Source organism: Lepisma saccharinum, chromosome 7 (genome assembly GCF_977018435.1).
Source record: "Lepisma saccharinum chromosome 7, izLepSacc3.1, whole genome shotgun sequence".
Lineage (NCBI taxonomy): Eukaryota > Metazoa > Arthropoda > Insecta > Zygentoma > Lepismatidae > Lepisma > Lepisma saccharinum.
In genome coordinates, this window is record NC_139235.1 from 63,424,444 (window position 1) to 63,441,340 (window position 16,897).

Genomic DNA, 16,897 nt, shown 5'->3' on the forward strand with positions numbered 1-16,897 from the left:
ATTCATGGGCTTTTATGAGATTCCGAACACTGAGGCCAAAACTTAAAAAATTTATTTCAGTGATCAGAGCCCCCCCAAAATTTGTTCTACAAAACCTGATAAATTATCTTGTTGTAATGATCCTGACAATGATTTGAGGTATGTTCAGTGTACACAGTGCTCGTCATGGCATCATATATCTTGTCTCAAACTTACAGTCACTCACTGGACAATTTATTCGACTACAGTAGAAAATTATTATTGTAAAGGTTGCAAACCAGATTATGATCCATTTAGTTTGCCAGCTTATCTAGAAACTCTTAACCCGAATTTTGGTGATTTGTTAAGTACTGTTAAGAGTACTCAATTGCTTATGGTTGCTTCTAATGAAGACCTCAAGACAAAACTAGAACAGTCTAATGCTGAAATTAAATCACAGTTAGAACAATCTAATGCTGAAATGAAATTGCAGTTAGAACAGTAATGAAGAACTAAAAACACGAATGGATCTTGCTAACCAAGATATGAAATTACAGTTACAGCAATCTAATCAAGAATTTGCAGAGTTTAATGAGAATATTAAGTCTCAGTTTGAACAATTGGAATTGGATATTTATAGTAACCTAACTTCAAAATTTGAATTGGTTCATCAAGAAATTAATACTGTTAATCAAGGATTAGACAGCTTGACTTCCGATGTTAAAACACAACTATCCAATAGCTTCTGAATGTGTCAATAGAAATGAACATTTGGGAAGTATTTTAAAAAGCAATATTTCTCAAATCCAAGCAGAACAAGACGTTCAACGGCAACAAATTTCAATAAATAAAGATTTGATTAGTGAATACGATAAATATATTACAGTATGTTCATCCAAAATAACTGATATTAATAATAGATTATCATCACTGGAATTTGCTGATAGAGAAAATGTGCATTTTGGAATGTATATTACTGATTGTAATAACAGGTTGCAACATATAGAATCTCGTGTTGATGTTTTACAAACTAATTATGCAAATTCTCAACGCAACACAAAGATAAATCTGAAACCTCCCCTTGCACAAAATAGTTCTCAAACTAAGACATCACGTGAAAGGGCTAGAAATGCAGTTGACTCGGGGGTGACTAATTCATCTACTTATTCATCTGATGAATCTTCAACAACCCATGTGAAAACAACATTCGATAAACCTCATGTTCGAAATCGTGTTCTCTAGAAGCGAAACAAAAGATTTATTCCAACCTGCAATGAAGAACATCATCGAAATAATATGTCACATAATAGTGTCAAGTTTAGGGATACAAGTAATTATGCGATTAACAATATGCAGACAACTTCTAGATTGAATTCTACCATTACAAATATTGATAAACATTCCAATGTTCAACAATGTTGTTCTGCTGATGGTGAAAATAGTTACATAAATCAAATGTTTACATATTCTCAAGAACCTAACCTTCCTGTGGGTTTTGTCATATTTCTTCCTTGCAGAATGAAGCTTGCAGATCGTGGTTTCAAGGTGAAAGGCTTAATGCAAATTTAATGACTGGCACAAGTTGTCCAAATGCTGAAATTGGTGTTAATGAGCCAAATACAAATAACAATTACTGTGATAACCCACAAAGTCAGTTTGATCGTTGTATTTCTCCAACGTCTTGACCTGTAATTACTGTTGGGGATAGAGGAAACAGATATGTAAAGGTAAATGAACTGTCTCATTTACCCAAATTTTCTGGAAAAATAGAAGACCAATCGGCTCAAGAATATCTAGAACATCTTAATTCCATGCTTGATCTTATGGGCATTCCAATTAACAAAAGGCTATAGAGTATTCATCAGTGTTTCAGCAACAGAGCTGCGTACTGGTATAGAACTCACAAACGTATGTTTTCTTCATATGATCATTTTCAAAGGGAATTCATGAAACATGACATACAGTCTCAGTTATCAGTATTAAGGAACAGGAAGTATGATCCTACAGTACATGGTGATTTAGAAAGTTTTGCATTGAAAACATATTCCAATTATTGCAATTAAGTTGAGAACCCAAACGAATTGGATGTTATTAAATTAGTTATTAGCCAGTTACCAAATAATATAACTAATAACATAACTTGTCATGAGATACGTTCTATGGACCAATGAACAACTATGTTAAGGAAATTAGATGTTGTCCGAACTAGTAGAAGAGAACTTATTTTCCTACCGGAAGAAACCGATAATAGTAGTAAGGTTAAACCCAACAAGAATCCTGACAGTATGAAATCAAAAGTTAGTGTCAAGCAAATTAATGTTAAACACACCAAAAACACTTGCTCGTCTTCTACTCAGACTTCATCGATGGATGCTCAAGTACCCTTTACTAATGAATTTGGCAATGCTAATTCAAGATATGAATGGTTTAGAGCTAGCAATGGTAATTTTAGAGGACGTAGAAATAATCGAGGCTATTCAGGATTTTCCTATAATAACAGAAATAATTTCAGATTCCAAAGAAATAATGCATACTCTGGTATTTCCGGTGACATTACAAATAGGAATTATAATCAGGATGCTATAACTTCTCAGTTACCTAACAGTAGTCAGAATGGAAGGATTTTCTACAATAGGCAAGCGCAGTATTCAAGTGAGCCTGCTCTCGCTCCTACTTACAGTCAACCTGTTAATGTGACTTCATTACAACCACAAAATTCATCTACATCTTCTGGAATATCAAATTCTCCTTCTGGAAATGTATCAAGGACGTTTACACGACAATCTGGTATTGGAACATCTTACCAATCAACAACAAATTTAAATTAAAGAAGCGGATGGAAGTGCCTCGTTCACTCTGCTTTCTTTCAGAGGGGCCAAATCAAACTAAATTCATTTCAAACGCAGGAAATTATGAATGTACGTGATGATAAAGACTTAATATCGGAACCACTACAAGTGAATTTTTTATTGGAATGGTTTGAAGAAGAACCTGAGTGGACTGTTAGTGATTATGATATTCAGGTTCCATTAACTGAAGTTCCAGTTATTCATGGAATTATTTGTCAAATACCTGTAGTTTGTATTATAGATTCTGGAAGTCAGGCAAATGTTCTAAATTTTGACGTTTGGTGTAAACTATTGTCTTTGATTGGCAACATTAAACTGGATAACGTGGAAGATGTAAAACTCACCGGTTTCGCTGGATCCAAGAAGTGTAAAGTTGTTGGTAGTAAAATTATTAATCTGCAGATAAAGAACGAATACTTTTCTATGGAATTCTTTGTTCTTAAAGAGTTGAATGCCGATGTAATTTTAAGAGTTCCATTTTTGAGGAAATATAAAGCTGTAATTCATTTTAAAGAAGGGAATGTAAGTTTGCTAAATGAAAAAGGAAATGAAATTTCCTCTGATTTAGCTCGGCAATATTCTTCTACAGAAGATCCGAAGTATTGTACAAAGTCTAACTTTTGTTCCGAAGATATATTAAATTATAATGAAAGTTATTCATGTACATTGTTACGTGATGCGTCAACTTTGAATGATGATGTAGAATATATGCCAGGTAAGAAAAGAAGTTCATTTCTGAGTCTGTTTTTAGAAATGATAATTTAGACAATTTGCAGAAAGCTGATTTGTTCCAACTTCTGTCGTATTGTCACGTACAATTTTCAGATAAACCTAGAAAAGCAATTGTTGAACCTTGCAAGATTCAATTAGATACTGTAACACCTATTACAAGCACACCTTATCCCATACCAATATCAAGGAGACAACCTTTAGAAGAAGAGCTTTCCAAGTGGGAGAAATGGGGAATTATTTACCAGGATTCTTCACCATTACTTAACCCTCTACATATAGTGCCAAAGCAAGGAGGTCTTTGGAGACCTGTGATCGATTTTAGGAAACTTAATCAGCATGTTATCTCTCTAGAAGTGAGAGTAGAAGCAATTAACAAAATGTTACAGAGGTTCCTAGGATGTGTTTATTTTTCTTCAATTGATTTATCATGTGGTTATTTTCAAATACCGTTGACTGAAGATTCATATCCTTCTTCTTATAGAGGCAGACAATATCTTTTCCGCTATCTTCCATTTGGGATTCGTTCAGCAGTCTCGGTGTTCCAGGACAGGATGAATAAAATATTCTCCACCGCTTGCAGAAATTTTGTTGTTTGTTATTTGGATGATATTCTAATTTTCAGCAACGAATAGTCTCAACATATGCAACAAGTAGAACTAGTTTTACAAAAGATAAAGGGTGTCAATATGTCTATTAAATTTTCCAAATGTAAGTTTGCTTACAAAGAAATCTGCTTCCTTGGACACATAGTGTCCGGTGATAAAATTATGGTTGATCCTGCAAAGAATTCAGCAATTATTAATTTTCCAATTCCAACAAACAAACGCTCCTTGAGGAGGTTCTTAGGATTGGCTAATTGGAGTCGAAAGTTTATTGAAGGATTTGCTGAAATGGCACAGCCTTTGTATGATCTGTTGAAAAATAAATCAAAATGGCAATGGAATGATGTTCATTCTTCAGTTTTTGAAAACCTCCGCAAGTTACTGATATCTCCAAAGGCTTTGTATCAACCAGATTTCACGAAGCCTTTCAATGTCAACACAGACGGTTCAAAGAAAGGAATAGGAGCTGTTCTATGGCAAGACTCAACTGAAAATTCTGAAGAAGGACCACTATAATTCAATACGCTAGCAGATCTCTTAAAGGCAATGAGTTATCATGCAATACTTACGAGATTGAATGCTTAGCAATATTCTACATTTACATAGCTGGAACCAAGGTGAAATTGTTTACCGATCACCAATCTTTATCTTGGCTAGAATGTACTAAAACTTTGAATCCACGATTAAATCATTGGAGTTTGGAATTACAAATGTTTGATTATAATGTACATCACGTGCTGGGAAAATCTAATGAAGCTGCAGATGCTGTAAGCATATATCCTGATTTAAGTACAGGTTTTCCAACTCTATCGGAACTATATGTAAATAACATAAGTCTTGATCTTCTTGTACAAAAGTTACAAAATGGGAATTTGTCAAAGAATATAAAAAGGAAATATTCGATTCAAGATAATATATTATTCTTGAAACATTTGAAAGAGGACAAGTGGAAACTTGTAGTACCTATTGTTGTTGTACCCAAAATTCTTCATAAATTACATGGATACTATAAACTATTTAATAAGTGCAGAAGTTTATATTACCAGGAGAAGGGGAGAGATTGAGACTGTCATATTCTCAAACTGTCATGTTCAAAGTTAATATTATTTATGTTATTGATGTTGTTTTTAACTTATGCATGTTTGTTTTATATATATATATATATATACACACACATACACTATGTTGCCATTCGTCACCGGACACCCCTCATAAAGTGCTTGGGATCAACTGTACACATCATACAACCTATAAAAGGCATTGCCAGTTGAGAATACACTCATACCAGCTACAGCAGTCAATATGGACAGACGATGCGAACTGAGTGAGGCAGAACGAGGGATGATCATTGGAGCCCACAGGTTTGGGCATTCGACCCGTGACATTTCCAACAAATGTCAGATACCCCGGTCGACAGTGAGTGATGTTATCGTGAAGTGGAAGCGAGAGGAGGTCATGACATGCCGACCCAGACCCAATAAACCGAAAATTTTAACAGATCATGACCGTAGATGCTTGAAAAATGCGGTGAAGTCAAACCGGAAGGCATCGTTACAGATGGTGGCACAGGAGTTTCGATCGGCTTCTAGTAGTGCTGCAAGTGATCATACTGTCTGCCGGAAGATCGTTGCACTTGGTTTTCATGGTCGCGCAGCAGTTCACAAGCCACATATCAAAGCCCGCAATGTGGCCCGTCGGTTACAGTGGTGCAAGGAACGCTGCCATTGGACTCTCGAACAATGGAAAGCGCTCCTATGGAGTGATGAATCGCGCTACCAGATGTGGCGGTCTGATGGACATGTGTGGGTGTGGAGCATGCCCGGTGAACGCTGTTTACAGGACTGTATTGTACCCACAGTGATATTCGGTGGAGGTGGCATCATGGTGTGGTCCTGCTTTTCGTGGTATGGTCTTTGCCCTCTTGTTTTAGTTCGGGAAAATATGAATGCCGATGCGTACCAAAAGGTTCTGGACAATTCTAGGCTACCGACATTGTGGGAACAATTCGGTATTGGCCCTTACCTGTTTCAGCACGACAATGATCCATGTCATACAGCAGGCATTATCAACACGTGGTTCAAGGACATGGGTGTGCAAAAACTTGATTGGCCAGCCCAAAGTTCAGATATCAACCCCATTGAACACCTTTGGGACAAGTTGGAGCGCCGCTTGAGAGCCAGGCCATGCCGCCCAAGAAACACCACTGAGCTGTTTGCCGCTTTGCAGGTGGAATGGGGCAAGATTCCCGTCGAGACATATCGCAAATTGGTGGAAAGTCTTCTTCGAAGGGTTGCGGACATCATTGCGGCTAAAGGTGGCCCTACATGATACTGATGTGGTGCTGCGACCGAATTAACGTTCTGGTATGGGGTGTCCGGTGACGAATGGCAACATAGTGTATATACCGGGTGGTCCATTTATAATGATAGTATGGAATATCGCATGCATAATGCATCCAATCGAAAAATTGCACAGAATAAAAGTTTGATACTATTGAGGGGGTAAGTCAATGCCGCAAAAATTCGTCGCCGCCACCCACCCCTTAGGGGGGGGGGGGTAAATGTGAAATTTCAAATGGAACACCCCCATTCGTTTTACATATTTGGATTCCGTGTTGAAAAAGAAGTATTTTTGGTTCGAAAAATTTTGTAAAAAAATTGCAAACTTCGAATATTTATAAACATTTGGTAGTTTCAGATTCATTTTGTTCCCTTTATGTAATAACAGTTTTGGTTTCCGTTGAGAACATTGCATAAACGAATTTTATTAAAAAAATGTGTGCCAAGAATTCGGCAAAAGAAAATTGTTTGCAATTTATGTTTTTGTGTAACAATAAATAATATTAATTTGTTCCAACCCTTTGGTTTCAAGGATCAATTACATATGAACAACAAAATTGCATGAAATGATGTATGGCAAGCGAACTGGAATGCTGCCTGCATATCTTTCCGCGGCAGAACAGGATGACCTTGGGTGTTTCTACAAAACCCTGTCTTCAAACAATTGTTCCAACAACGCCAGAAAACATGCAGCAACGAATTATTGATGCTTGTGCCTCTAGCACTCCTGACATTTTGGGGCGAACAGTGTGGAGCTTAAGACACCGTGTTTTGTAATGCATTGAAGAGAACGGTCATCATTTTGAACATTTGCTCCTTTAAACATTTATTTGTGTACCTCAAATGATAACTAATTTGTAGTAACATACTTAATTTTGTTGTTCATATGAAATTGTTCCTTGAAACCAAAGAGTTGGAACAAATTAATATTATTTATGGCACGGGGAACTTTACTTTTATTTGTATATACGAGGCGCATCCAGAAAGTAAGTTTCCCTATTTTTTCCCCGTGAAAGTAAACATAATGAGCCGTGTAAATTGCACATGCGCAGCAGAGCTAAGACGTATCAATCATATGCCAGGCGGACAGATCCTGCCCGGCGCCAGTAGCGAGGCAGCAGTGGTCCGAAGTGGAAGCTCGTATTCCTTCTCCTGCCGCATGCCAGTAGCGAGGCAGCAGTGGTCCGAAATGGAAGCTCGTATTCCTTCTCCCGCCGCATGCGAGGTTCGGTCGGTGATAAAGTTCCTGAATGCACAAAGCATTGCGCCAATTGACATTCATCGTCAGCTCTGTGAGGTCTATGGGCCGAACATTATGAGTAAGCAGATGGTGTGTCGCTGGTGTCGGCAGTTTTCGGAAGGTCGTCAAAGTGTCCATGATGAAGAGCGCAGTGGGCGTCCGTCCCTTATCACTGATGATTTGGTTGAGCTCGTGCGGCAGCGCATCGTATTCAAACAGAAGCTGTCGGTACAGAAAGTGATGTGCACCTTGTTTTGGGACAGGAAGGGCATTTTGCTCATTGACTTCCTCCCCAGAGGTGAAACGGTGAACGCTGACCATTACTGTGAAACACTAAGGAAATTGCGATGTGCCATTCAAAACAAGAGGCGTGGCATGCTTACTGCAGGTGTTGTGCTCCTCCATGACAATGGTCGTCCACATACGGTTACCAGACGAAAATTTTGAATAAAGTGAAATGAAAGTAATCAATTGATTGAATTTATTTTACTTTGCTACTGAGCGACAAATGTTTCATCTCAATTACAGAACTACCTGATCCCATTTCTGGTAGATAGAACACTGGCAATCTCAAATTAAAGGTAGTGTTGAGGGCAATTGTTCTATCTAAATTTCACTAATTGCAGCATAAACACCTAACTAAACTGCTACTTCTTAGATAGGGCTTCAATACATCAGCCTTGGCAACAATTCAAACTTTCTGTGCAATGATGATGAAGGTCCAATAAAAATATCATGTCAAACTTTAAAGCTCTCTCCTGAAAAAATAGACACAGAACACTTACATTCTCAGTGGACAAGGTGTTATTTCCATTTGCATACTTAGCACAGGAATTAAAAAATGGAACTGTCTATGAATTCTTCCAATAACATGAAACATCTGTACTGGAACTAACGTTACCTACCAGTACATTGCAAAAACTGTGAAAATCAGAGAGAGAGAGAGTACCCTTGGTAACCTATATAATAAAAAGTATACGTACAATCTAAGAAAAGTAGCTCTTAATCTTAAAACAGAATTGTTACGAAAGTGTATTTACAAAGAAAAAACCTGTTCTAAATGGCTGTGTTGAAATGCAGTCAAACAATGGACTCGCTCATACATCTTGTTCACGAAATGAAAAACTCAATATGCTGACCAAGGCAGAAATTTATTTTATTATAAAACATAAACTAAACGTAATGTTTCAACCTTCTAGCAAGGTCTTCTTCAGATTCTGCACCAAGTACAAACGTAACAAGGTACAAAACAGGATGTTATATATAAACAAACATTACTCCCCTCCAGACTATTAGAAAGTTGTTTGGAACATTGTAGCAGGTGGCTTTCCCTTGTCAACTGTACTTTCACCTAAAAGGCTAAACATATTTTCTTCCATCTAGAATGTGGTTGGACTCTTTTATCTCACGCTCTGTTTCCTTCATTCTTCTCCCCTCTTTCTCTATTGTCCTTTCCACTCTATATAACACCTTCTTCCATTCTTTGTTTATCTTCAGTCCCCCATTCCAGTTGTGTCTTCTTCACCTTTTTTCTCTATTTCCTTGGCCTCCTTCCATTTTCTCACTAGTATTCTCTTCTCCCTTCCTATCTGCTTTGCCTCATCCTACTCTTATGTCATGTCCTGTTTCTCTCGTGTTTTTAAATATCGCATTTCTCTCTTACTTAAGTCGTACATCATCCCTATGTTGTTTCAACCTCCTTTTTGGTTTCTCCTATGTACACACTCTGACATTCTTTACATTTCACTTCATAGATAATCCCTTCTTCTTCTCTGTTTTCCTTGTTTGCATTCTTCGCTATTCTTAAGATGCTTCTCCCTCCCTTCCTGTAAGTTTTAATGCCCGCTTTCCTAAGCATATCTTTTATGTGGTCTTCCTCATACTCCTCATTCTAAACCTCCTCTTTTTTTCTTTCTCTTAGAATTCTCCCCTACCACTAACTCCTTCTCATAGCCATTCTTTTCCAGCTGTTTCCATAGGCTATTTATTTTGCCTTCTTTTTCACATTCTTTTGTGCATATTTGTATATTTGAGTTGAAAAAAAATCGAAAGTCGAAAATACCAATAGCGCAAATTAAAAATTTCTTGCTTGTCCATTTTTTTGTTCCAAAACTTATTTTACAGCACGAATTACTTTAATTCTTCATTGAATGGAATATTACCACCTCACTGTACTAAGTACCAAGGTGCAAGTTAATTTGGAGAGGGGCGGAGAGTTGAGCTATCCTCTCCCTAGAACCAAATATCACTGACAAAGGCTAGGTCAATTTTCATTCCTGCTGGGGAAAATGTTACCCCCTCCTTCCCCCCAAAAATCAATACAGCGGAACCCTCAATTTAAATTTTCCTGCATTATACATTCAATTTTGATGGTCCCAACATTACAAAATGTTATGAAATTTTGGTAAATTTGGTCAGAGAGCTGAAATTTGGTAGTTCATTTAATTTGAATATTTGTACTTACATATTCTGCATTGAGAAACATTGCTGAAAGTCACATTTCACTTATTTCATGGAAATAAGCTCTATTTGCGACATATCACAATTTCACTACCATACTCGGTATGCAGTGTTTCCACCCCACTGCACCCAAAAATACCTACGTAGCCCCACGAACCATTCATACATAGCCCCATGAACCATTTCCGTAAGGTTAGGTTAGGTAGGGTCACAAAATAAGGTTACAATAGTTAAAAATTGGTTTAAAAAAAATATGCATAGCCCCACACACCATTCTCGCATAGCCCCATGAACCATTGACACACAGCCCCACAAACCATTTGCAGAAACGTACCTTCTTCAGTTACAAAAACACATGTTTGGAAACACTGACCGGGATTACGTCATCACACACGGGCTAGATCGACCTGGAAGTAAATGGATGCAAGAGCTTTTGTGCATCGGTCACAAATTTATATCTAAAAATAGATGGTTTACCTGCAAAATTCAATGAACGATGCGAGAAAACACTTCCCCGAACTTCCAGAAGTATAAAGAAACTGCATTTGGTAGTAATTCCTCCTGTAAATTTGATGAAATCAGTGTGTCCCTTACGAGAAATTTACCGAAATGTTCCTAGATTTTACATTTTCATTTTTTTTAGCTTGGTCCCATAAAAAACGTAAAATGTAGATTTTCACTGTAGTCATGTTTAGAACACAAATATTTGCAAAATAAAAAAATCTACATGAATCAAGTAATTTCCATGCTTTCAGCATCATAAGTACAGAGAGATGCACAAGAATTGCTCAAAAAATTGTCCATGACCATTTTCATGAATTTTTCTCTTGCACCGTACATCCTTTTAAGGAATGAATTAATGCATATGCTGGTGCAGAAGTTTGTCAGCAGCTTGTCAAGCTTCTTGTTCCAATTCTTGAAACCCTTGTTGTGTAAAACAAAAGCAATAGGCAGGTTTATGGGCAATTTGCTTGGTAAAACTTATGGATCCCACTGTACGATCGCTTTGGGAGCTTTTAGACTGAGGTGAAAAGCAACACTAGTCACTTGGAAACAAACCTCTTGAATTAAATGCAACCTTTTGTACAAGCTGATGCTTGGAGCTTGTGTGTTGCCCAGATTGGTCGGTTTCCTCAACAACATGCATTATGTCCATTGCTACCACACGAGGTGTGAATACTATAGAAGTCCTACATTGCTTTTTGCTTTGCTGTGAAATTCCCAATGACAAATTACTGTTGACCACTCAACAATGATTTAACATACTAGTAAATAAAAGTTTTGTCTCCAACCTTGCATGTTAATGAAACAAATCTAGTTTATTCAGTATTGTTGAAAATCAATGATGAGAATATATAAAACATTTTCAAAAATCAATTTGGAGGAAAAAGTGAAATGTGTTTATAGCTCCAAATTCTGGCAAGCAAGCACAAAAATCCAGGCTTTTGAACTTTTTTTGGATTTCTTGCTCAGTACACACCCTGTCTGAGTAAAGTAATATAAAATAAAAATATGCAAATAAATGTAAATTTATCAGTAGAGTATTACATGCGTTATGTCATCGGTCAAAGTTTTTGATCGCATTGGATGCATCATCATTCATCCTGATCAGATATATAAAAAGGCAATGTGAAATAACATATGTAATAACACAAAAGCAATTGCAAAGCTATTCTGATGAATACCAAGTGATTTCTAAATTTACTATCTTGGTGCAAGCAGAGTTACATGATGATATCTAGTAGGTTAGGCCAGCTAGTGCATTACATAATGAAGAGATTCCCAAGCATATTTACTTAACAACTTTTAACATATGCAAATTACTTCATGATCAAATATCCACAATCAGTTTTTTCCACGATTTTATCACACCGAAATTACCTCAGTACATATTCTACAAGAATTTATGGAGCGAAATTACAATACCGGACCCCTCCCCAATTTTTGTAATATTTCGCATACTCACTAATTGAGGCCTCCTAATAACGAATTTGAAGTTAACATTTTGGGACCACTTGTAGAAATTGCAAAATAAGTTAAATTGAGTGGTCCGTGGTCGGAACAGATATCCATGATTGCTCATTATTTACTGGAAGATTTTGGGTTTCCAATACTTTAAAATTGAAATACACATTCCTGACATTATTACAACCCCCAAATTTTAACTATGTTTGCCTAATTTAACCTAACCTTACCATGAATGGTTCGTGGGGCTACCCATGCATGGTTTTATGACCCCAAATTTTAACTATGTTTGCCTAACCTAACTTTACCGAGAATAGTCAGTGGGGCTATCCATGAATGGTTTTGCATTAACTGTAATAACAAACCGATAAAAAATCTTATTTTCTTAGCACTTTAAAGGCAAACATTCTTCATCAAAGATGCCATCTTCGTATCCTGCAATTTTACGATCGATGCATGGTTGCCAAACTTACCTGTAATCAACAACTTTTTACTCTTCTCTTCCGCCATTCTTACACGATCAACAGTGTGGCAATGCTGTAGACAGCGTAACTAATTGCGAACATCAATTGTTCATATCAACAAATATGGTTCCCATACTTGTATACAGAGGATCATTGCGAGAATAGAAAAGCTTATTTTACAACTTCTACACGTTCATGAACAATTTCTACACCTCACCCCAACACGTTAACATCAGATAAATCATCAGAACTAATTATTTCGTGAGTATAACCAGTAGCATAGAAATTACAGAAGGGTCCAGTATTGTGAATTCTTGGCAAATTTATCTCTTATGAAAGTTTTGCACTCCCTTTATGCAGAGCACATAAATACGCACATAGGGCAATCAGGCCATAGCACATTAATATTATTTATTTCATTAATAAATTACAGTGAGATTAATCTCTAGCAAGAAACTTGTATTTGGGAAAAATAAATCTGAGCTTTTTGTATCATCAGTATATTCTACAAGTTATCCATACTACAAAAACAGATGTATTGCATGACTATGGTAGTTAAAATGAAATAAGAATTATAATGCAAAAAATGTAAACGAATCTTAAAAATTATATATTTATAAAATGCTTGTCAAAATAAGCTTTCCTTATAATTTGCATCTTAATATTTTCTATAATATTCACTTGAAGATTCAAATGCAACTCCTCAAACCTATAGTTCAAGTATTTTTATTAGCATGTATGAAAAATTCAGAACAAGTAATTTCAAATGAATAGATGAAATGGTATTCTTGAAATAGAATATACAGAAACTTTTTTTAATGTGACAGTATTCCATTAGCTTATAAGTTCAATGATGTTTGCTTGCACTTATCTGTTGACTAATTTAAACAAAATGATTACAGCTACATATAATTAATGACAATTTATAATGTGTTACATGCAACAATAAGTTCCTTATAACACACAAAAAAAATAACACCCTTCATTGATATGCTTCACATTTTTTTTTTAAACCGTAGATATTGTCTTGTTCAACCAAATGTTAATAATCAAAACAGGGTTGCAAATTAACTCTTGATTAAATCAACTGCATTTTCTTTATGATTTTGTTCTTGGTTTCAACTCATCATAACATGGGCGCAGGAAAATATAATTCTTCTTTTGTGGATTATAAAATTCATGACCCTTTGACCAATCATAACTCACAGCATACCCAAATATCTGTCCATTATGGTTGAAACAACAACGTGTGATCGGTTGTTCCATTGGTTCTGATGTCTTCAGTTTTGTACGTGCATCCTTGTCCCAGAAGCTAAAGCGACCATCAGATCCTACAGTAGCAAGTGTGCCATGAACTGGATGGAATGCAATGTCGTTTACTGCAAATATGTCTTGATACCCACTTGGGGTTCCATTAGACCGGTGGCATTTGAATGTAAAGTTATCCTTTGGGTTTTGTGTGCTTACATAATGAATTGCAACTCTACCCTCAACACTACCTAGGGCAAAACCAGCAGGAGTATTCTTCTTATCACGAAAAATTGATACACATCGATGTTGGTATTTTAGGGGAGAATCAATCTTCTTGTATTCTTGGGGCTTACCTTCCAGCTGGTAAACTATCAAGCCTCTTCCTGCTGTGCCAACGACCGCCATTGGATAATCTACATCAGCACAGTAGCATCTCTCTGGTAATGTTATAGTTAGCATTGGATTTGGTGATCGTACATCCCAAAACTTTAACGTCTTATCCCAGGAACCAGTCATCAGGCATGTATATGCAGGAGCTTTAATCCAATGGCATGTCTTCACAGGAGCTTCATGCTGTGCTACTTGAATTGTTTGATTGCTGTTTAGATCCCAGCATTTCACCATTTTATCACATGATGCCATAAATACCTTTGTTCCGTCATCACTCCAGCACACATCTAAAATAGGACCTTGCATAGTTTGCATTGATTTTGGAATTGTCTTGCCAGTCTGTTCCACTTCCCAACATCGGACATTATTATCCCAGCTGCCAGCAATTAAAAAGTTTTGTGGGATTGCTGCAGGGCTGAACGACAAGCATGAAATTGAATCATCAGGTGGCGATATAACATCAAAATCTCTCATAGGATTTGCTGTAGTTGGAGTGGTTGTACTCCCGAAGGTAGTTGCTGTACCGAGCGGGCTTTGATTGAACATGTTCAATGTCATTTCAGACGGTTCCTATTCATAATACACACACACGAGTTCACAGTATAAGTGTTATAGGTATAGCGTCCAATATTATCCACAAACAGAAAAATATTATTTCAATCACTAAACAATTTTCCACCGGGTCTCAACGAATATTTATCCATAGCACGCGTCCACAAACACGTACAAACCGAGCGACAAAGCCACACCACAGGCAACTTCAAATGTGTGGGAAACCATCACCACAGACTACAATTTAGTAAATGCACACATTTCCTCAGCGTCAGTGCATGAAGTGGGAAGGGGCACATGAAACCTATCCCCCCCAATCAATAAAATTTTAATAAAGCATCCGCCCAGCTAGAAAAATTTGCATAAGCATCCCCCCAACCCACTGCATTTTCTCCATATTAATCCATACAGCATACAAGCATTTCCCCTCGAATTCTCAAATTTGGCCAAGCATCGACAAATGATTTTTCTGCTGTAACCTCAAAAGAGACATGCGCGTGGCAGCAGACTCGGTCTTTCTTTTATCGTGATTTCATCATGCTATCTATGGACGTGATTTCATCCAAGGTTATTAGAAGTATAGGTTGGGCCAATCCGTTGTTTACTCGTAATGACGAAACGACGGTAAGAGGTGAATTTATCCATGAAATGAATTCCAAATCTATGCGCTAGTGTTGCACTATGCAGATAGGAAACCATGCCAGAAACTGAACACACGAAATAGAGTACACAAATTAGCATTTCCACCCATTCACATTTTGTGGCTTCAGACAAATTGAAAATAAATATAGATAGGTACTTATTGTTATGCGGGACAGAATATTTTTGATCGGACATTCGGGACGGGAAATATTCGCAATTTCTCGACTAGTCGGGAAATCCCAAATTTTCATTTTCACCTTAAGTTATTTTCTTTGCATTTCTGGAATAAAAACTAACAATTTCCGATAAGTTCCAGACACTTGCAATGTAGAAAACGTCAAGAATTAATACCGTTTTAAAATGACCATTCGGTATTTCCCGACTGCTCGGGATCCAGAAATTTAGGGAAGTCATTTGCTGAAGTCATGATAGGGACGGAATTTTTCTTTCCCATCCCGGTCCCGACTTTCCGAGATACCGCACACCACTTGTTATTATTATTTATTTTAGTTCAGCACAAGATACATCTTCCAAGTACGTTGAACATAATATATACGTTTTTCAAAAGGATTCTTCGGTCAACGAGCTTTGGATTCGTGTGAAAACGCTAACGTGAATCATGCTAATGCTAGAATCTGCAGTGCGCATTTCTGCCCAGAAGATTATGTACGTAATCTGAAAAGTCAACTTTTAGGTTTACATCGAAGAAAGATCCTTAAGCAACCTTCGACTCCTTATTATGAGCAGAAATGTAGGGAGTATAATCCTGGTAAATACTTCGCCTACCATTTCTTTGCAATTGGTGCACAATTCTCTCTCGCTTTTTCCCTACATATTCACATAAAGCAATAAAAATACAAACTGCTAACTTTTCATTTCATTTTGGTTATTTATTAAACGGTACGTGTTTGTATTTATATTTGATAAATTTACTTTGGGTGCGTTCCGAAAGTCTTAACGAAACGAACGCATTCAACGAAAATAACTGGGCTCGTGAATCTGGTGAAACCAGTTATTTTACAGACTTATGGGACACGCTAGGCGAAAGCGCAGGCGTAGCATTTTGTTTAGAGAAAGTTTCCACATGGCGTCAGCGGAAGGAATGTCCTTATGGCAAAAACAAACTCTATTATGGCCAATGTTACTCATTTTAATCACATTCTAAGAACGGTCAAGGCATACTTATCTTGTGCATGTTGCTTCATATCGCTATGTGTTAAAATTATAATACATTTTCCGAACTAGTGCAGTTTGAATCCATCAGCACGCGCTTTGTCTGCAAGGAGCAGACGATTTTCACCGAACAAACCAGCATCCTGGCCCGTGAGTTTGGTGAATCTCGTTCTTGCACGAAACGCACGGAATGCGACTTTTGGGACAGCATAATGAAACGCACGGAAGCACTTATGGAACAGCCAGTTACCATAACTCGTTTAACGCGTTAAACTCGTGC

At 37.0% G+C, this 16,897-nt stretch overlaps 1 protein-coding gene across 1 annotated transcript; it reads right to left on the bottom strand.

Annotated features, from left to right (window-relative positions):
- Nucleotides 1–13,109: 13,109 nt before the first annotated feature.
- Nucleotides 13,110–14,999, bottom strand: Rae1 (ribonucleic acid export 1). Its single transcript, XM_083125343.1, has one exon. The coding sequence runs from the start codon at nt 14,806–14,808 to the stop codon at nt 13,708–13,710; it is 1,101 nt and encodes a 366-aa protein (XP_082981469.1). The 5' UTR covers nt 14,809–14,999; the 3' UTR covers nt 13,110–13,707.
- Between the last annotated feature and the right edge of the window lie 1,898 nt (nt 15,000–16,897).